This window comes from Saccostrea echinata, unplaced genomic scaffold, assembly GCF_033153115.1.
Source record: "Saccostrea echinata isolate AGI-Se365-2 ecotype Australia unplaced genomic scaffold, CSIRO_AGI_Sech_v1 ptg000047l, whole genome shotgun sequence".
NCBI classification, from domain to species: domain Eukaryota; kingdom Metazoa; phylum Mollusca; class Bivalvia; order Ostreida; family Ostreidae; genus Saccostrea; species Saccostrea echinata.
This window is the reverse complement of record NW_026889796.1, coordinates 14,108,360-14,129,088: the sequence shown is the minus strand read 5'-3', so window position 1 is coordinate 14,129,088 and position 20,729 is coordinate 14,108,360. Positions and strand designations below refer to the sequence as shown.

At 31.2% G+C, this 20,729-nt stretch overlaps 1 protein-coding gene across 1 annotated transcript in view; it reads left to right on the top strand.

The window, feature by feature from the left end:
• The window catches only part of LOC133202730 (uncharacterized), a 42,825-nt gene extending 25,501 nt beyond the window's left edge, over window positions 1-17,324 (top strand). The window contains exons 2-5 of the mRNA XM_061338603.1: window positions 4,371-4,536; window positions 4,775-4,911; window positions 5,278-5,384; window positions 17,163-17,324. Of these exons, the coding sequence (XP_061194587.1) occupies window positions 4,427-4,536; window positions 4,775-4,911; window positions 5,278-5,384 (354 nt within the window). The 5' untranslated portion in view covers window positions 4,371-4,426 and the 3' untranslated portion in view covers window positions 17,163-17,324. The remainder of the gene's footprint in view (window positions 1-4,370; window positions 4,537-4,774; window positions 4,912-5,277; window positions 5,385-17,162) is intronic.
• Window positions 17,325-20,729: the final 3,405 nt, after the last annotated feature.

Genomic DNA, 20,729 nt, shown 5'->3' with positions numbered 1-20,729 from the left:
GTAACCATTCATAAGTCTAAACCCGATTTTTTTTTAGAATTAAGGTGTTATAAATTATAGAAGGGAAACGAAAATGTCACAAATATAAAAATAATAAAAGAGCTCTGCCATCACGTAATTACACATACATGTATTATTCTTTAAATTGAAACATACAAGGCTTGTTGGAAAAGTTCACGGACAAGTTCTATTGTGAGCGCGCTATACGTATATGTATATACGTATAAACTATACGTATTTTCCAATAAATATGCAAAGATTTGATGTTTTCCGATAATCCTAAAAAAAACTTTATTATTTACATAAAACATGCTTCATGTACCAAGTCACTTGTCGCCTGATCGCTCATCCGCATAGACATTGATTTTAAGAGCTCACTAATATCCCAAAAGACATTTGAAGGAGAGAATGTATCATATCTTGATATAGTTATTCAACTTTTAAGTAAAAATAAAGATATGAAAAGTGTATAGAAGTGTATGGAAACTAAAGATTTTTAGAACTGTGAAAAAGAATAAGAGGTTTGGAATCAGATTAGCACGTCAACTAACGTCTAGTAATTGCTTCGTGAATCCTATCACCACACAGTCAAAAAAAAAACAAACAAACAAACATTTTTTTATTACCAAAATTTAGTAAATGGACCTGTTTTTCTTGCATTCTAATCAAGAAAAAGAGATAAGAATTTAATCAGACATACGTCATTTTTCAAAGTGCACAAAAATTTTCCGTAAATGAATGTGTACGCGTATTTTTCTAACAACCCTCATATTACTGAGTTCTTAGATCTATTATCCATTGCCATTTCATGCGCATGCTCAGTTTCTTGATATCGTTATCATTTATAATGGATCCAGGTAATTCCTATAATTCTTGATATTTTATAAATTTTACCTACAAAAGCTAGATGTTATTTGTTAGATGTATTCGATATTTGACAATCCAAATATTATTTTCATAAACTAGATATTCTGGTTTGTTCAGGGAAGTATTTTCTTGAGGATTATTGTCTTGTTATGAAATGTTGTACTCTCACAGAGTTCTAGCACAGCTACATTTAATACTTTTTTTTTCACTTTATGAAAATGGCTGTGCATGCATGTATCTTTGGGTTAAATGTAAAAAGTAAAAGTAACAAATGGTAATCACTCTATAATTCATGTATACAAAACGAATCATAAACAGGGCAAAACCAAGGATCCCTGGAAACATCAAAAGGGGAATCAGGTGCCTATGAAGAAAAATTAATCACATCTGTTGAACAGCTACACCCGCCAAGTATTTTTTTTATATAAATACCCCTACGAAAACTTTAAAACTTTATCGTTTCTTCTTAGTGATATGAAGGGGCTCGGGATTTGAATAAATCCAAATCCGCATTGCATGGAGACAATTCCGTATGAGTCTCTTCTTTATGTCATACTCTTCTGGGTAAAAAGAGAGTATTTAAATTTTCAGAAAGTGTAAAATAATGAATCAGCTTAAACTCATCAAATATCTAGATGTCTTTATTAGAACAAAAGCAAAAACAAATTGAAGGAGAATCCACATATCTGAAAAAAAAAGAAAGTGCTAATTTATAATGCTTAGTGTTTGAGAATCAATAATACTTGCCACAGGATTATAATAATTGTCACACTATGTATTGATACTCTGAGTTTACTACATTATCAAACAAGTCCAAATGATGCAACAGACATCTCTAACAACTGACTGACTTCTAAAAATGCATGGTATGTAACATCACATTGATTTGACTATTCCTATTCTCAAAATTTTCCAACATATTACTTTGTAATTTTTAATATTACAATAACCATTACCATTACTCTTATTCAATAAAGTACTTATAATTAATTAAATTACAATTACTTTGTTAAAGTAATGAATTACATTACACATTACATTTTATAAGGAAAAAATCCCACATTTTTTAACACACAATTTATATTTATAAATTGACTTCCTCACACTTTGTGCTCGGTCAATATGCTTTCCCTCAGATCTATAAGTCAGAGTGGTATTTGGTAGTTTGGATACATTTATCAAGTTCATATATTTTACCAATCTACAGTTGACAAAGAAAGTGGATCGGAACCCTTTCAATGTTGTAATTTTTTCAGTCTCTGAAGTTAGTTTCCTTTTAAATAAATGATAAACAGTTCATACCATATGTTATATATAAAGTGATATTCAATTAACTTATAATACACGATTGTAAAATTAGTATGTAATAATAATTTAATGAATTAATTAGCTGGCCAGGCATAATCAATGAAGACAATACAAATAAAAAAAATAACACAATCAAAGGTGATAATTTCCAGAATCTATAGATATGGGGTTTGAAGTTAGAGGTGACTCTCAAGCTACCAAAAATGTGTGAAAGACAATATATCAATATTTACATTTGGCCTTGTTTTCCCTTTGTGTCTTGAAGTAGATCACACTGATCTTGTATCTTGCTTACCAAGTCCCTTTACCAGAATGAACTTTGTGAAAGAAAAAAAAATACAAGTTGAAAAATATAGTTTGTATCTTAATTGGTAGTCACAGTTTACATGTATTAATCTCACTTGTTTTGTGGCTATCTTTGAAACCTTATGATTTCTTTTAATATTTTTTTCTGGCTAACTTCAATTGATTATATTATAATTGTCTTGCAGGAAGTTTTCAATGAGAACAATTATTTAGTATGTCTGTCAATCACCATTGAATAAATATTTATAAATAATGGTAAGATGTAAATTTTTAATTTTAAAACTTTCACATTATAATAACAATTTAAAAAACTTCTCAGTGACATTGATTTGTTTTAGAATCAACAATTAAAAGAGATTTTAAATACAAAATGTAATTGAAAAGTAATGGTCATTTCTGACATTTTTTTTTTTTTTTTGAAAATAATGCATTACATTACAATTACTTATAACTGAAAGATGGATCCATTACACATTACATCCCATTACTTTGAATAAATTAATGATTACAATGCATTACCATCACATATTACCATTACCCCAGGTCTGCTACGCTTAACATTCTGACTACGGAGTTTATTATTAAACTCCTATTTATTACCCTAAACGACGCTGAAGATTTTAATTAATATGCATCAAATATCTAAATCTAGAAATTGTTTGCATATTGTTGAGAGACAATGGGAATTTATGATATATTTGAAGGGATTGTACCAACACTGGGGATACTGTTTATATGTAATAACTTTTTTAAATATTTCATTGTACATAATAACAAATACCAGTTTTACAAGTAGACCCACTGAAGAAGATATCTGAATATTAATCAGGTAAACTGCAGCCCTTGTTAAGAGATAAAGGTTTTCAACATATTTTCTCTTTCATGATCTGCAATGTAAAATTAATGAGGTCACAACCTCCCTCTCATAGGACATAATTTGAACACATTTTGATACTTTTTTGATTTAGATCAATATTTTTATCAAAGCTCAACTCAAGCAAAAATGGTTCTACTTTTAATAATGTTTGTTAAAAATTAAACACCTAATAAAGCACATGCCTAGTCTATGTAACTCTACATTCAGCATATTTCAACATTTACCGTATACAAAAATTACTCATTTTCACTTTTGACTCCTAAAAAAGCCCCACAGCCTCTTGGCTCTTCAGTGGGTGTTGAATAGTGACTATTACAATAGCAACATGACATGTTTGAAGTCATAGTTAAAACAATTGCATTAATTACATTTATCTTTAAATTTTAAATGTGAAAACAGAAATTGACTGGTTCTTGACAGATATGATTTCTCAGATATACTGTGCACCTTCTATGATATTGAAAATTTGTGTATAGGTTGTTTATTAGGAATGAGGATATCGAGGTGCTGATTTCTTTCTTTCTTATATATTTTTAAATAAATAATATCAGAGAAATTTCATGGAGGAAAAAAATCCAATAAGTTTGTGTCATTTTCAGAAGGGACTCGATTACTTTAGAAGGTTCGACTCTGATTTCTTAACAAATTTTTGTCTGGACCAATGTTTATAAAATTTTGCATCATATATCATTTTTAAAAATGTTTTATTTTTATTCTACAAAGCCAATTAAACTATATTCCATATAAATACGACGATTAAATTTCATACAAAAAGAAGTAACTGAGGAAGTATATTTTATGGCGGGAGGTTTCTCTTTCAAGGTATTTACGATACACATCTACGTCATTGCATAAATTGGTAACAAATGTGAATATGCATCTCCAAATGAATGAAAGAGAAAAAAGTCATGTTTTCTAAAATCTGATTCTCTGCTAGAAGTAACAATATATATTCTTCGTATCATTAAAAGACACCTACATTTACATTGTTTAAATAATATAATTTTTTCAGGAGATGGAAACAGTTTCTACAAAATTCTAGGCAAGAAAATTTATGGTGATCAAAACATGCACGTTTATATACGTCAGTCCATTCTCAACTATATGGAAAAAATGGAAGATCAATACAGACGATTAATCCAGTGTGGTCGAAATGAGGAATATAAACAATTCCTAAGGTTTGCTCAAGAACTAAAAATTTATCAGCAAAATTAGTTTGATATTAAACACAATGAACTATATGTTGTTTCTCAACAAACTGCCTCCAAGAAACATAAAACTTAAACTTTTATGAATTAAAGGATTATATATATATATATATATATATATATATATATATATATATATATATATATATATATACCAGAGAAAAGTATATATAAGATTTAAATAAGATTTATTTTTGTCATTAAACAGTCGCCACAGACGAGATGGTGAGATGCCTGACAGCGCTATCTTTCAAGCTGTAGCTGACTATTATGACATAAGTATTGCCATAAGATATAATGGAAATGCTCATTTTACTCACATTGTTAGAAATGGATCGGGTTCAGGTAACATCACTTGGGTTTTTGATTTATCCCTAACAAAAAAATATTATAGTTAACTATCAAAGTTTTTACTATAGTAAATCAAAGTATTTTTAAAATGGATTTCAGATGTTATATTTTACATTCCCCAATTTAAACATGTATATTTTTATATTAGATGGAATTATCACTTGTTTATTTACATGTTATTTCAAAAGTTTACATCACTAATATCAAATTTAAGTGAATTGCTAATATTTTAGCGTCTCTTCATATTCTACTTTTAATCAACGTTATTTTTAAAGAACATAGAAGACATGATGAAATTCGATTTGTCGAATTTGTATATAAAACCATATATACAACTCATACTAAGTGGTCATATTTTAGTGCATCATTACCAAGGTAGAGACAGGATATGGTCTACCTTACGTGTACTTGGTGTTACAAAAGTAATACCAGTTGATGAAGAGATGGACATGATGGATCAAATTTAGGTACAAAATTATTTACAGGCTTTTGGTAGTCAAAGTATAACATTTTGCTTGCATGATAAATCTTCAGGAACTCAATAAATCGAAAAAAGGTATTCAAATATAAAGCTGTACCTTGAGTAACATGATATTCATGTTTACACAACTGTTCTCTTGATTTTTTGACAACTTTGTAAATGTATGTATTGTATATATATATATATATATATATATATATATATATATATATATATATATATATATATATATATATATATATATATATATATATATATATATATATATATATATATATATATATATATATATATATATATATATATATATATATATATATATATATATATATATATATATATATATATATATATATATATATATATATATATATATATATATACAGTACCGACCAGACACAACCTAACAGAAAGCGAACCCAAAGCGCACCCTGGGTTCGCTGCCTGGGTTCGCTTCGGGTTCGCTTGGGGTTCGCTATAGCGGACCCCGAGCGAACCCGGAGCGCACCCCGAGCGAACCCGCAGCGGACCCAGAGCGAACGCCGAAAGCGAACCCCAAATTCAGTAGCGAACCCAGCAAGCGAACGCGCGTTCGGTGTTGCGTAACTGATCTGTCAATCATGATTAGCGATAAGAGTGTTAACCAATCAGCGTGTCGACCGATCAGCATGCCAGTTTGTCATTCGATGTAAATAAAACATTCTACAAGCAAAGCGTGTTTATGTACCGTGTGAAATTATTATTAACACGATTAAAAAAAAATATTTATATTTATAAATTAATATCTAGGTAGCATGTTATATTTACACATTTATTTTCTTTATTTTTTTTTTTTAAAATCCATCTATTTATATTGCGTAAATTTATCAGACAAAAAGTTCTTTAATGTATAAAAGAAAACAATGGTTTTCACAATTGTTACTAAAAAAAAAAAGAAAAAAAAAGTATTTTGACAAATTATAGCATTTCATTATCTCAAGATACTGTACAAGAGTATGTATATGTACGTGCTTTCATTCAATTATTTTATTTTTATAATTCTCATTTACATTTTTGTTTAAATCCAGATCAACATCAAAATTATTAATCTTCTTAATTGAAAAAAAGTAAAAAAAAAAAAAAAATAAATAAATAAATAAATAAATATATATAAAAAATGAATAAAGAACAGCATAAATGTACATGTACAGTATGTCCAATCGTAAACTGCTATGGTATTATTTTGATTTATCTTTTACAAAAAAATAATGTAAAGCTTGATTACCTTGTTATTATTATTATTATTATTATTATTATTATTATTATTATCATTATTATTAACTGAAATAAAAAGGAAAAAAAACAACGCGCGATTTACATGTACATTATTGAACGAACTAATTATCGGTAGTAAATAAGCAATATAATAAGTCGTACAGTATTGTATTCTTTTAAAAAGCGTAACTTTAAATGATAAAGCGTATATATAGTTAAGATGTTTAACGATTTTTTTTCTCTGATGATGGGTCACGTTAACTGCTTATTGTGGTCATGATATTTTTATATCAATACATCAGAAATGTACATTTTTACAAAAAAATTATTAATTCCCAATACTTACATGAATAATTAGTCGACAAATGTACACGACATGATTGTCGGGGTTACTTTTTATCCCTGATACTTATTATTATTTTAATTTCTGCAGATGAATGAATTTTAAAAAAAAAATGCTGATTTTTGAATTCATAAATGGAAAGATGAATATAAGTATTCATTCATTATTTAGGCCACTTTTTAAAATTTTTTTACCCCCATACTGCATATCATAAAATCCAATAGAATCAAAACTCACAGTCAACCTATATCATATGATAGAACATGCTGCATTCGATCATAAATTACATTTTTACGTATCAAAAAGATAAAAAAAAATTTAAGTCGGAGAATTACATTAATAATTATTTGTAATCTAAAATTCCTATTAAATCTTATTTACATGTAGTTTCAAAAATATTTTTTTTTTTATAATTTTTTTTCCCAGTTTTCCAAAGTCGATTAATTGCAGCAGTAAATATTTTTAATCTAAAATATCTATTAATAATTTTTTTTTTTTTTTTTTTTTTTTTTTTTTTTTTTTTTTAAATATCCACTCCTAAATATTTTTAACTATTTTGTGTAAAACGTGATCGTTCGTATATGTTGTCAACAATAACATTGCAGCCACTGCACATGCACATGTATCGATTGCCACTAAAACAACAATGATCGATTTCACTGCTGTATTTGGAATAAACAAGGGGCGGAGCTTACTGGCGGCAAGATTAAAGCGGGGTCCGCTTCGCGCATGAGTGCGTAAAGCGAACCCAGAAAGCGAACGCCGGGTTCGCTCTAGCGAACCCAGAGCTGACCCCGAGCGAACGCAGAGCGAACCCGAAGCGAACCCAGAGCGCACCCAAAATTTCTGAAAGCGGACCCGTAGCGGACCCCGAGCGAACCCAGAAAGCGAACCCGGGGTGCGCTTTGGGTTCGCTCTGGTGTTAGGTTGTGTTCGGTCGGTACTGTATATATATATATATATATATAAAACGAAGTCAAGATTGATAAATTCTATTTATATTACTACATTATTATATAAGTGCTCCACCTACTGTTTATGCCTTATTTTTCATTTATTTCTATCACTGAAAAAATATCTTAGATCGGTTTAAATCCACATTTTTTAATTCTTTTATTATTTAAACACTTTCTTTTCTTATAGTTTGAACGACACACTTTATCATAATTCATTTAAGCGTTCTTGTTTTGTCCTTCTAAGCTTCATTTTACGTTTGTTTCATTCTTCTGTGCAAAAAGTACTAAAATTATAGTTAAATTCAAACACTAAATCAATTCAATTCAGTACAAAACAATACATCACAAATGATTTATTTTAAAAATATGGGCTCCTGAGTGCATAATACAAAACACTTAATTACAAATATGCAGTCACAAATTCGTACATTCATAGTGGAACAGCAAACTGAAGGTACCAAGGGACAATGCAAAAGGAACAATATGAAAAATAGATTAGCACACTCTTCTTATTTATTATACAAATATTAGTTGATATTATCAGGTCTGTTCCTTCTCATGCCAGGAATTGGGGCTTAAGAATATTTATTCAATGATTAGGTGAACTGTAAACATAATTCACTCACAGTACAAGTTGAATCATTCAGAGACAGTACTATTCGAGGGTTTTCATTATTCATCAAACACAAGAAATTTCCAAATGCCGTCAATTATGGAAGTTAGTATATTCTTCTTTGATTATTTGTAACTTTTTTTGTCTTTCCTCATTAAACATATCACATCACAATAGAAAATGCATTTTGTTATCTAAATTACAGTGTGAACATATTCGAAGATCAGTGGATATATCCAGATTTTTTTTCCAATTTTAATGAATTACTTAGTGCAAGAAATTTTAAACCTTGAACAATTTCTAAAGAATTTGTTTTTATTAATTGATATTTAAAAAAAAAAAAAAAAAAAAAAAAAAAAAAAAAAGATATTTCAAATAAATGTATGTTTGAAGTGTTGAAATCTAAAATCTTTTCTGACTTTCTAAATCCCATTGAGAAAAATATAATGATTTAAGGGCAATATTTATGTATCTATTATTGTTCTTGGACCTCTGTCTACATACTGAATGAAACTGAAAGGATATTGATGAATCTGCATCAAGATGTGTTTCTTCTATAAGTATCAAGTAAAAATTTTCAATTTACTTCAAAAAAGTGGGACCATGACTTTTGAGCTCACCTGGGGAGTTTAAATTGTTAAAATGAAGGGCCAAGTACCCTAACAAGTGTATATATTTAAGAAAAGAAAAAAATAGGGTGGGGTCATAAAAAAATCATCTCAAGAACCACTGGGCCAGAAAAACTGAAACTTATGTGAAAGCATTATGGGATAGTGTAGAATATAAATTGTTTAAAGCATGATCCCCAGGAATAGGTTTGGGCCACAATGGGAATCAAAATTTTTACGTTGAGATATATAGTAAAAATATTTAAAAATCCTTTTCTTAGGAACATCTGGGCCAGAAAAGCTGAAACTTGAATGGTAGCAACCTGGTATAATGTAGATTCTAAAGTGTTCAAATCTTGACCCCTGGGTCAATAGAGAATCAAAATTTTACATTAAAATATATATTAAAATTTTTTTAAAAATCTTCTCAAGAATTTCTGGGCAAGAAAATCTGAAACTCATGTGGAAGCATTCTGGGGTAGTGTAGATTCTAAATTATTCAAAGCATGAACCCCAGTTCTAGGGTGGGGCGACAGTATGGGGATTAAAAGTTTTACATTGAAATGTATAGGAAAAATCCTTAAAAATCTTTTTTTTTTTCTGAAGAATCACTGGGCCATGGCCAGGAAAACTTAAAAATGTTTTAAAGCATTCGAGAATAGTGTAGATTTTAGTGTTCAAATCATGACCCCTGAGGAAAGGGTGGGGCCACAATGGGGAATTAAAGTCTTACATTTAAAAATATCTTAGAAAAATCTTTAAAAATCTTCTCAAGATCTACTGGGCAAAAAAAGCTGAAACTTATATGGATGCATCCTGGGATAGTGTACATTCTAAATAGCTCACATCATGACACCAGGGAGAAGGGTGGCGCCAGAATGGGGAATCAAAGTTTTACATTGAAATTTATAGGAAAAATATTTAATTTTTTTTTCTCAAGAACCAGTAGGCCAAAAAAGCTGAAACTTATGTGGAAGCATTCGGGGGTAGTGCACATTCTAAATTGTTTACAGAATGGACCCGACGGGTAGGGTGGGGCTACAATGGGAAATCAAAGTTTTACATAGAAAAATATAGGAAAAACATTTGAAAATCTTCTTCTCAAGAATTACTGGCCTAAAAAAGCTGAAACATGAATGAAAGCATCCTGGGGTAGTGTGATTTTATAGTGTTCAAATCATGGCCCCCATTGGATGAGTGGGGCCACAATTGGGAATCAAAGTTTTACATTAAAATTTATAGGATAAAGCTTTAAAAGGCTTCTTCTCAAAAACCACTGGGCCAGAAAAACTGAATCATATGTGGACGCATCTTGGGATAGTGTAGATTTTAAATTGTTCAATTCATGACCCGTGGGGAAGAGGGGCCACAGTGGGGAATCAAAGTTTTACACTGAAATATTTAAGAGAAATTTTTAAAAATCTTCTTCTCAAAAACCACTGGGCCAGAAAAGCTAAAACTTATGTGGAAACATCCTGGGATAGTGTTGACATTAAAGTGTTCAATTTTCGACCCCTGGGGGAAGGGTAAGACCACAGTGAGGAATCAGAGTTTAACACTAAAATATCTAGGAGATGTTTTGAACAATCTTCTTCTCAAGAACTAATGGGCCAGAAAAACTGAAACTTATGTGGAAGCATTCTGAAATAGTGAAGATTCTAAATTGTTCAATGCATGAACCCCAGGGGTAGGATGGGACCACAATGGTGAATCAAATTTTTACATTGAAATATAAAGGAAAAATCTTTAAAAATCTTTTTCTCAAGAACTCTTGGGCAAGAAGAGCTGAAACATATTTGGAAGCATCCTGGGATAATGTTTATTCAAAAAAAATCAAAGCAGGATCCTGGGGGGAAGGGTGGGGCTAAAATATTAGGAATCAAAGTTTTACATTGAAATATATAGGAAAAATCTTTTTCTCAAGAACCACTCGGCCAGAAAAGCTAGAACATGTTTGGAAGCATTCCGGGATAGTGTAGATTCTAAAGTGTTCAAATCATGACCCCTGAGGGAAGGGTGGTGCCAAAATGAGAAATCAAAATTTCACATTAAAATAAATAGGAAAAATCTTTTAAAATCCACTGGGCCAGAAAAGCTGAAACTTAAACAGAAGCATTCGGGGATAGTGTAGATTCTAAATTGTTCAAATCATGGTCCCTATTGGAAGGGGTGGGCTACAATGGGAATCAACGTTTTACATTGAAATATATAGGAAAAATCTTTAAAAATCTTCTTCTCAAAAACTGTTGGGCCAGAAAAGCTGAAACTTATTCAGAAGTATCCTAGGATAGTTTCTTTTCCGATCCTTTTCCAATCTCATGGCTTCTATTTCAAAATGTTCTGCGAAAAACTGTAAAACCTGTGACATTTTGATAATTTACTCTTCTTTCACCAGTAATCTTACTGGACAGAGCTTCTTTACCAAAACTTGGGAAAATTTGAACTGCAAATCTTCTAATGTTGTCTACGGAATAGAATGTAATCTTTGTGGACTTGTTTATGTTGGCGAAACCAAGGGATCACTTCATAAAAGAATATCAGGTCTTAGGTTTCATATAAATAATGGGGGTAAACAGCTTTTATACAAGCATTTTAATTTACCTGATCATTCTATTTTGTCAATGAAAGTTTGAATTCTAGAAAAGATTTACCACCACACAAACAGTCCATCACTGAGTACACCTTTCCGTAGACAACGAGAAGAATTTTGGATTAGAAAACTAGGGACAGCCTTTCCCTATGGATGTAATGACAATGTCGATAGTGTTGGAAATCTTTCCAGTCCACAGTGTAACAATGTAAATGTAATGAGACTTTTTGACCATACACAGAGACGTAAGCGTAGTCATGGGCATCGGTCTAACATTAAACCTTTAATACACGATGTCTCTTTTGATTCATTACTACCTTAGGTAAATCAACAGTTAGGTCTACATCATATTCGCACCAAACTTTACTCTGTCCATTTGAAACCTTTAAATAGTCTTCTTGGAAAGGTCACGGAAAGTCCATTTTTTGATTCCTCGACACCAGAATATAAGCTCGGATCTGTGATTATGGATATTGCAAATCATACGCTTTTTAAACCCCCACGTTTTACTGAAGAAAATGCAGCTAAAACAGTCCGTGTTTTCCTTAAACTTCAATATGCCAACAAAGGAATTGACGAGGTTAATATAAGTAATATTCTTAATCACAAAAGGGTCCAGTTTTGTATTCCATGGATTAAATGTATCAGATGTATGTTAAAATCGCGCATTAAAAGATTGAGGAGCAATATGAGAACCATCTATCCTTCTGTATTCAATAATCCAGAAGTGAAAAAAGAATTTGATAAATTACATGATCAGTACGTACTGGTTCCTGCTGACAAAGCAGGTAACAACATTGTTTTTGTTTGTAAGGTTCAATATATATTAAATGTATTTGAGAGGAACCTGGATTTAATTCTACAAATGCTAATCCAACTTATACTCATAGTTCCCTTACTAAGGAAGAAATTCTTCAAAATAATGTCAGTTTTGAATATTTTTAATATTCCAAACAACCCAAATGAATTTGAATTACCATATCTTTATTGGATTTCGAAACTTCATAAAAATCCTTACAAACAAAGGGTTCCAGTAAATGTTCAACCAAACCTCTTTCTTTACTCCTCACTAAGATATTAACAGTAGTTAAGGAGAAACTTCAAGAGTACTGTGCAACAATATATTAGAGAAGTGGTGTAAATCAGATGAGATACTTAAAAATTCCAAGGAACTTTTGGAAAATTTGAAATCACAAGAATTTACCAAAATCAACAGCTTAAAAACTTACCACTTTTCAACTTTCTACACAACCAGTCCAGACTTTTTGATATCATTGACAGCTGTTTTTTTCAATAAAAATGGAACTCGCAAACTTACCTACCTTGTCATTGGTCGTTTGCAAAATTATTTTGTTAAAAAACATTGATTGTACACACAAGAACTCTGAAGTTGACATTAAAAAGATGCTTGAGTTTCTGATTGACAATATCTATGTGGCTTTTGGAGACCAGGTCTTCCAACAATCTATTGGAATTCCTATGGGTACCAATTGCGTCCCGTTATTAGCAGACCTTCTCTTGTATTCATATGAAGCAGAATTTGTCCAAAATCTTATACGTGAAAAGAAGAAAACTACTTGCTGTGGCCTTCAACTCGACATTTAGATATATCGACGACGTATTGTCAATTATCAATGGTTATTTCCATTATTATGTCAATACGATATATCCCGGTGAGCTAGAGATAAAAGATACCACAGTCTGACACATCTGTTTCATATTTGGATATTTTACTTGAAAAAGACTTTAATGGTAATCTAACAACAAAGCTTTATGATAAACGTGATGACTTTAACTTTTCAATCGTCAATTTTCCTTACTTATGCAGCAATATACCTTTATCACCTGCATACGGGGTTAATTTCTCTCAGTTGATTCGATACGCAAGAGCATGCTCTACGTATGCACAATTTCTAAAACGAGGTAAATTTTTGACAAACAAGTTGATGAAACAAGAATATCAGCAGTGTCGACGTCGTTTAAAGTCATCATTTTGTAAGTTCTTTGGTCGATACAATGACCTTGGTAATACAATTTATCATTGAGTCAAATGCTGACTGACGTTTTTCATACAAATTGTTAGGACATTATTTACACACAGAATGGTCGACGGATTTTTCCGTAATAACCCGATAATGACAAGGACCACAGTGCGGGTGTGATCGGTCGGCAGGGGATGCTCACGCCTCCATGGCACCTGATCCCATCTCTGATGTTTACGAGGTCCGTGTTTGCTCTGCTCCTATTTTGTATTGTTTAATGGACTTTTGAGCTTGAATACTGTTCGTTATCTCCATATATTTCATAGTGTATATTCTAAATTGTTTAAATCATGACCCCTTATGGAAGGGTGTGGCCACAATGAGGAATCAAAGTTTTACATTGAAATATCTAAGAAAAATCTTTAATAATCTTCTTCTCAAGAACCAATGGGCAGGAAAAGCTGAAACTCATGTAGAAGTATCCTGAGATAGTGTAGATTTTAAATTCTTCAAATGTAGACCCCGAGGGAAGGGTGGGGCCACAATGGGGAATCAAAATTAAACATTGAAAATATATAGGAAAATTTTTTAAAAATCTTTTTTCTCAAGAACCAATGCGCCAGAGAAGCTAAAACATGTGTGGAAGTATCCTTGGTAGTGTAAATTTTTAATTGTTCAAATCATGACCCCCCATTGGAAGGGTGGGGCAACAATGGGGAATCAAATTTTTACATTGAAATATAAAGGATACCTCTTTCAAAATCTTCTTCACAAGAACCACTGAGCCAGAAAATCTGAAACTTATGTGGAAGCATTCTGTGGTAGTGTAGATTCTAAATTGTTCAAAAGCTGACTTGGGGCCACAATGGGGAATCAAAGTTTTACATTGAAATATGTAGAAAAAATCTTTTTTCAAGAACACTAAGCCATTAGGGCTGAAACATGTTTAGAAGTATCCTTGGGTAGTGTAGATTCTAAATTGATCAAATCGTGGCCCCCATAAGAAGGGTGGGGTCACTATAGGGAATCAAATTTTACATTCAAATATTTAGGGAAAATCTTTAAAAATCTTCTCAAGAACCACTTTGCAAGAAAAGCTGAAACTTATATGGAAGTATCCTGGGATAGTGAACATTCGAAATTGTTCATATCATGACCGCTGCCGGAAGGTGTGGCCACAATGGGGAATCAAAATTTTACATTGAAATATAGAGAAAAAAATCTTTAAAAAAAATCTTCTTCTCAAGAACCAATGGGCTATAAAAGCTGAAACTTATGTGGAAGCATTCTCGGATAGTGTAGATTCTGAATTTTTAAATCATGACCCCTTGGGGAAAGGTTGGGCCACAATGGGGAATCAAAGTTTAAGATTGAAATATCTTTAAAAATCTTCTTCTCAAGAACCACTAGTCAAGAAAAGCTGAATCTTACACGGAAGCATCCTGGGATAAGGTAGATTCTAAAATGTTCAAATCATGACCCCTGGAGGAAGTGTAGGGCCACAATGGGTAATCAACTTTTTACTTCGAAACATCTAGGAAAAATCTTTTGAAATCTTTTTCTCAAGAACCACTGGGTAAGAAAAGCTGAAACATGTGTGGAAGCATCCTGGGGTATATTAGATTCTAATTTGTTCAAATCATGGTCCCCATTGGTATGGTGGGACCATAATGGGGAATCAAAGCATACCCTGCTGACCGGTCACACCCGACGTGTGCTCCTTTTCATGAACGGGAAATTACGGGAAAATCTGTCGACAATTAAGTTTGTAAATAATGACCTAGGAATTAGTATGAAAAAAGTCAGTAAGCATTTGACTCAATGAAAGATTGTATTTGCTGACAAGGTCATTGTATTCACAATAGAACTTTTGAAATGATGACTTAAAAGGAGAATGCTGATATTCTTGTTTCATCAACTTGTTTATCAATAAATTACCTCGTTTTAGAAAGTGTTCATACGTAGAGCATGCTCTGGCGTATCGAATAAACTGAGATATATGAACTCCGTATGCAGGTTATAAGGGTATATTGTTGCATAAGTAAGGGAAGTTGACGATTGAAAAGTTAAAGTCATCACGTTTAACATAAAGCGTTGCTGTTAGATTACCATTAACGTCTTTTTCTAATAAAATATCCAAATATGAAACAGATGTGTCAGACTTTGTGGTATCTTTTATCTCAAGCTCACCGGGATATATCGTGTCGACATAAGAATGGAAATAACCATGGTTACATGTAATTGACAATACGTCGTCGATATATCTAAAAGTCGAGTTGAAGGCCACAGCAAGTGTTTTCTTCTTTTCATTCACGTAAAAGATTTTGAAAAAAATTCTGCTTCATATGAATACAAAAATAAGTCTGCTAATAACGGGGGAGGGGGGGGGGGGCAATTGATACCCATGGGAATTCCAATAGATTGTTGGAAGACCTGGTCTCCAAAAACCACATAGATATTATCAATCAGAAACTCAAGCATCTTTTTAATGTCAACTTCAGCGTACTTCTGTGTACAATCAAATTGTTTTTTTTACAAAGTTATTTTGCAAATGACCAATGACAAGGTAAGTAAATTTACGAGTTCCATTTTTAATGAAAAAGCAGCTGTCAACGATGTCAGAATGTCTAGACTTTAATTTATCATGGGAAATCTTTAGGAATCTTTTTTTTTTTCAAGAACCACTGGGCCAGAAATGCTGAACATGTTTGGAATCATTCCGGAAAAGTGTAGATTCTAAAGTAATCAAATCATGACCCCTGAGGGAAGGGTGGGCCACAATGGGGAATCAAAGTTTTAAAATAAAACATATAGGAAAAATCTTTAAAAATCTCCTTCTCAAGAACCACCGGGTCAAAAATCTGAAACTTATGTGGATGCATCCTGAGGTAGTGTAGATTTTAGTGTAGAATCATGGCTACCGGGGGTAGGATGGGTCCACAATACGTATTAAAAGGATGAAAATCTTTTGCAGAACAGCTGGGCCAAAGATAGTCAGGTTAGCATTGTGGCTCATAGGCCTCTTGTTCAACTTACTTTGATTTTACTTCCATTACGTTCCAGAAACACATCTTGACGACAGAACAATGGCTAATAAGAGGTCTATGTAGATGCATACATATTTATTTCCATTGAACATGTAGATGTACAGAATAATTTTTAAAATACATCAGCTTGTTTTCTTTTTTAATATTTAACTTCATTTCAAAAACGCTTAACTACAATTTTAAAAAAAAGAGTGATTATATTGGCCTTATCATTTTAAGTTTTCTTATATTGAGTAATCAATCTATGGTGAATGCAATCTCCAAGTGAAATACATGTACATGTAATTGGTTAACAAGGAAACGATTTCTTTATGATAAAAATCCAAAAGGTAAAGGAACATCAGAAATTTTATGCAATCTTTTTTTTACAGATCTTATCACAAGCAAAGACATTCCAAAGAAAGTATTTAGTGTATGGTATGAAAGACTTTCCTTCCAAGATGAACATTTAAGAGATATTGTGTTGTAAAAATCTCAAATATTAACTATGGACTGAGCAAAATCAAAGATAAAAAAAATTGTTAAACAGTATATATAGCATAAAAATAGAATAAAATTCAGGAAAAAAATCAAAATATTTTGGCATTTTTATATCTCAATGTCAAAAAGGGGTACATATTCTTTAACCTTAATTATGTCGTTTTCTGAATGGGAGGAGACATGTATAGCTCAATTTTTTTTAACCTGACATTCTTTCGTGAAATATCTAAATGCACATTGGGAAAATAATATTATTGTTTAAGAAGGACGTAAACAAAAGATAGGAATTTTGCAATTCTATTAAAGTTTCTACATTCATAATTGAAATTTCCTTTTCAGATATTGAGTTGCTCTGTCTATTGCACGAAAAACAGAAAAACAGTCTTAATATCACTAAGTTTAATAAGAATTAAGTTTTCAAATATGTTTTAGAATTGAGTACTATTGAGAAGCGCTGAAGTGTCTTCAGTATGTCATTTTTCCCATTGCCATTTCTTTTACTTATATATATATATATATATATATATATATATATATATATATATATATATATATATATATATATATATATATATATATATATATATATATATATATTAGGGATGTCAAATCGGTCAATTTTTGATAATCGGTTACTCGGACGTTTTTCCGATCAAGTACCCGGGTACTCGGTAAAAATGTAAATACAAGTGTGTTAATTTTCTTGAGCTACGTTAAACCCCAAAGCTGTTTTATCACGTTTATTAATGTATATAAACACTGATTCCAACGTGAATGATTTTTGGTACTAAATTTATTTATCAAATAAACACAAAAGACATAATTATTACATCAAAAATTACAAATGGTTAACAGTTCTTGTTTAGAATCTATTTCATCAAAAGGAGGACAATTTGTTACGCAGGTTTGTGATGATTAGACTAGCGAAAGAGAAGGAACGAACGTTATTGGGATTGCTAGTCTAATATTATAGTAAGTTTTTACTTCGCAAACTGACTTTCAACATTTTTTTAAAAATATTTAGTTATTTCTAAATATTTCTTCACTTTTGAAGTGGGTAGCGGCATTTCTATGCATGTCCGATTTCGCTGCCGTATATTACTAACTAATTTAAAAATGATTTGAAGATAATAGACCATTGATATTCACTGATAACAATCATTGAAGCCATCCAAAACTTAAGGACTACAATAGGTGAGAACGGCTGGGTGATTGGTCATTAATTAGTGTATATACACAGCCAAAGGCGATAATGGATGTTTTACAGGTGTAGAAGACTGCACGCTTTAATTACCGTATACAAATTTAAGCTAGTTTTTGATAAAAATAAGTACTTTGAATTAAGAAAAAATACATATCCGAGTAACCGAGTACCATTTTTAGTATTCGATACTCGGACGTTCGATCGAGTACCCGGTTAACCGGGTACTCGTTGACATCCCTAATATATATATATATATATATATATATATATATATATATATATATATATATATATATATATATATATATATATATATATATATATATATATATATATATATATATATATATATATATATATATGTATGTATGTATGTATGTATGTATATACGTATGTATATGTGTATATTTATGCATGTATATTTACTAGCAACATACGTATTTCCAAAATGTGCATTTAATTAGTTCACAGAAGCATGGTATTTCGAGCTGTAGATTTTATCTTGGCTTTTCGTAAGGCAGTATGTTCATCTGTCTGCCCTCTTTATTTCTAAAATCGTGCCAAGCCATACTTATCTAACCTTTGATTGGAATTCATTCATGCTTTAGTATGTTGCTGCACTTCAGAAAATCACATATTATCTTGATTCAAAGTGCAATAAAAATGAGATACGTGTATTGAAATAGTATCCAGGAGTTTACAACGAGACTGTTGAGAGTTTACAACTAGACTGTTGATTGAATTAATTCAAACTTGCTTAATATGTTGTTACGTAGGACCCAAAGGTGTGTTTACTTTTTCTGTTTAACCTTCTAACTATTTCGAAGAGGACAAATGCTTTCAGGTGCATTTCTTTGACATATATTTACCATAGATAACGATACCTTACTATAGTTTACCGTTGTATATACTTCATTACTTTGATAAACTATGCATGTGCTTTGACTAGATCTTTGATCCTTTACGAAGACCTTTTAATTTGAGAATAACTGAAAGGAAAAACAATAAGCAAATTTGAATGTCGTGGTAAAATTACTTTGATTAACTTTTGAAAAAACTTGATTGTGTTTCTTAATTTGATACTATAAGATCCATACTATGTTTTAGCAATCATAACTTATTTTAATTATGACTACTGATGTGATTTCAGAATGTATATCTCATTGCCTATTTAAGTCCAAAGATATTAAAATCCTTGTAAATTTACACTCCAATGTAAACTCAAAAACAATACTTTTATTAAACATATGCTTACAATGCGCAGTGCAGATATAAAGATACCACATTAATGTTAGCTTGTGTATTGTCTAAATCTTAATAAAGCACTCAAATTTCATGCATATCATAATAATATAGAACTACTAGCTCCAATAGAAGAATTTCACCTATCAGTTAACTAAACCCATTCAAACATCTTCATCAAATTATCATCAAACTATAAGGATTATGATATGACCTTTGCTCAATACAAAGCTGTCTGTTTTTCAAAGCATGTTCCATGTTCTGTTGAGTCATTTGATTTCGTGGTGGCTCAACATTCGTTGAAATTGTGGCTACCAAGCATCCAAAAACTCGCATCCTCAACGAATTTATAATTAAATTTTGGGGTTATAAGAGTCATCTTTCTTTTTGCAGATTTTCTGTGACAGGAGAGTAGGATTCTACCAGCACTTTTCATAACATAGTGATGTTTTTATATAATTATTTTTGGAAAAAGAAATGATTTATCCCCGGGGTAGTGTTGAACTTTTCACTTTTTCATTAAGGCATTTCTTTCTATTTATAGACGTCACATGATGACGTCGTAGTGGAGTGCTTCTTTCAGCCTAAGACTTTATGACGTCTATGCAATAGATAATAATAGTAATTGTTTTATCTATGGCTTTTCCGATAAATCAACGATTTAATCAAAAAGTCTAAATTCGCCGAAAAATGATCTGGGTACTACATGTACCTTGTTATACCTGTGCACCTAAAATTATGTTCAGTTTGACCGGAAGTAAAGTCGATTGTCGAAAATATTGTCGGACGTCTCCAATGACTTAAATCATTCAATTTCGTGCCAATGACTGCAAAAATAAGCCTTTTCTGACTACTTCCGGTTTGATCTAAACTGGCGTCGATCAACGAATATTGAGATCAGACCCTAAATCACCTCATATCGTGTAAAAAAAACTGTAAAATATCATTTTTGACTACTTACGGTATGACCGGAAGTGACATCATAAGACGGTTATTGATGATCTAACTACCT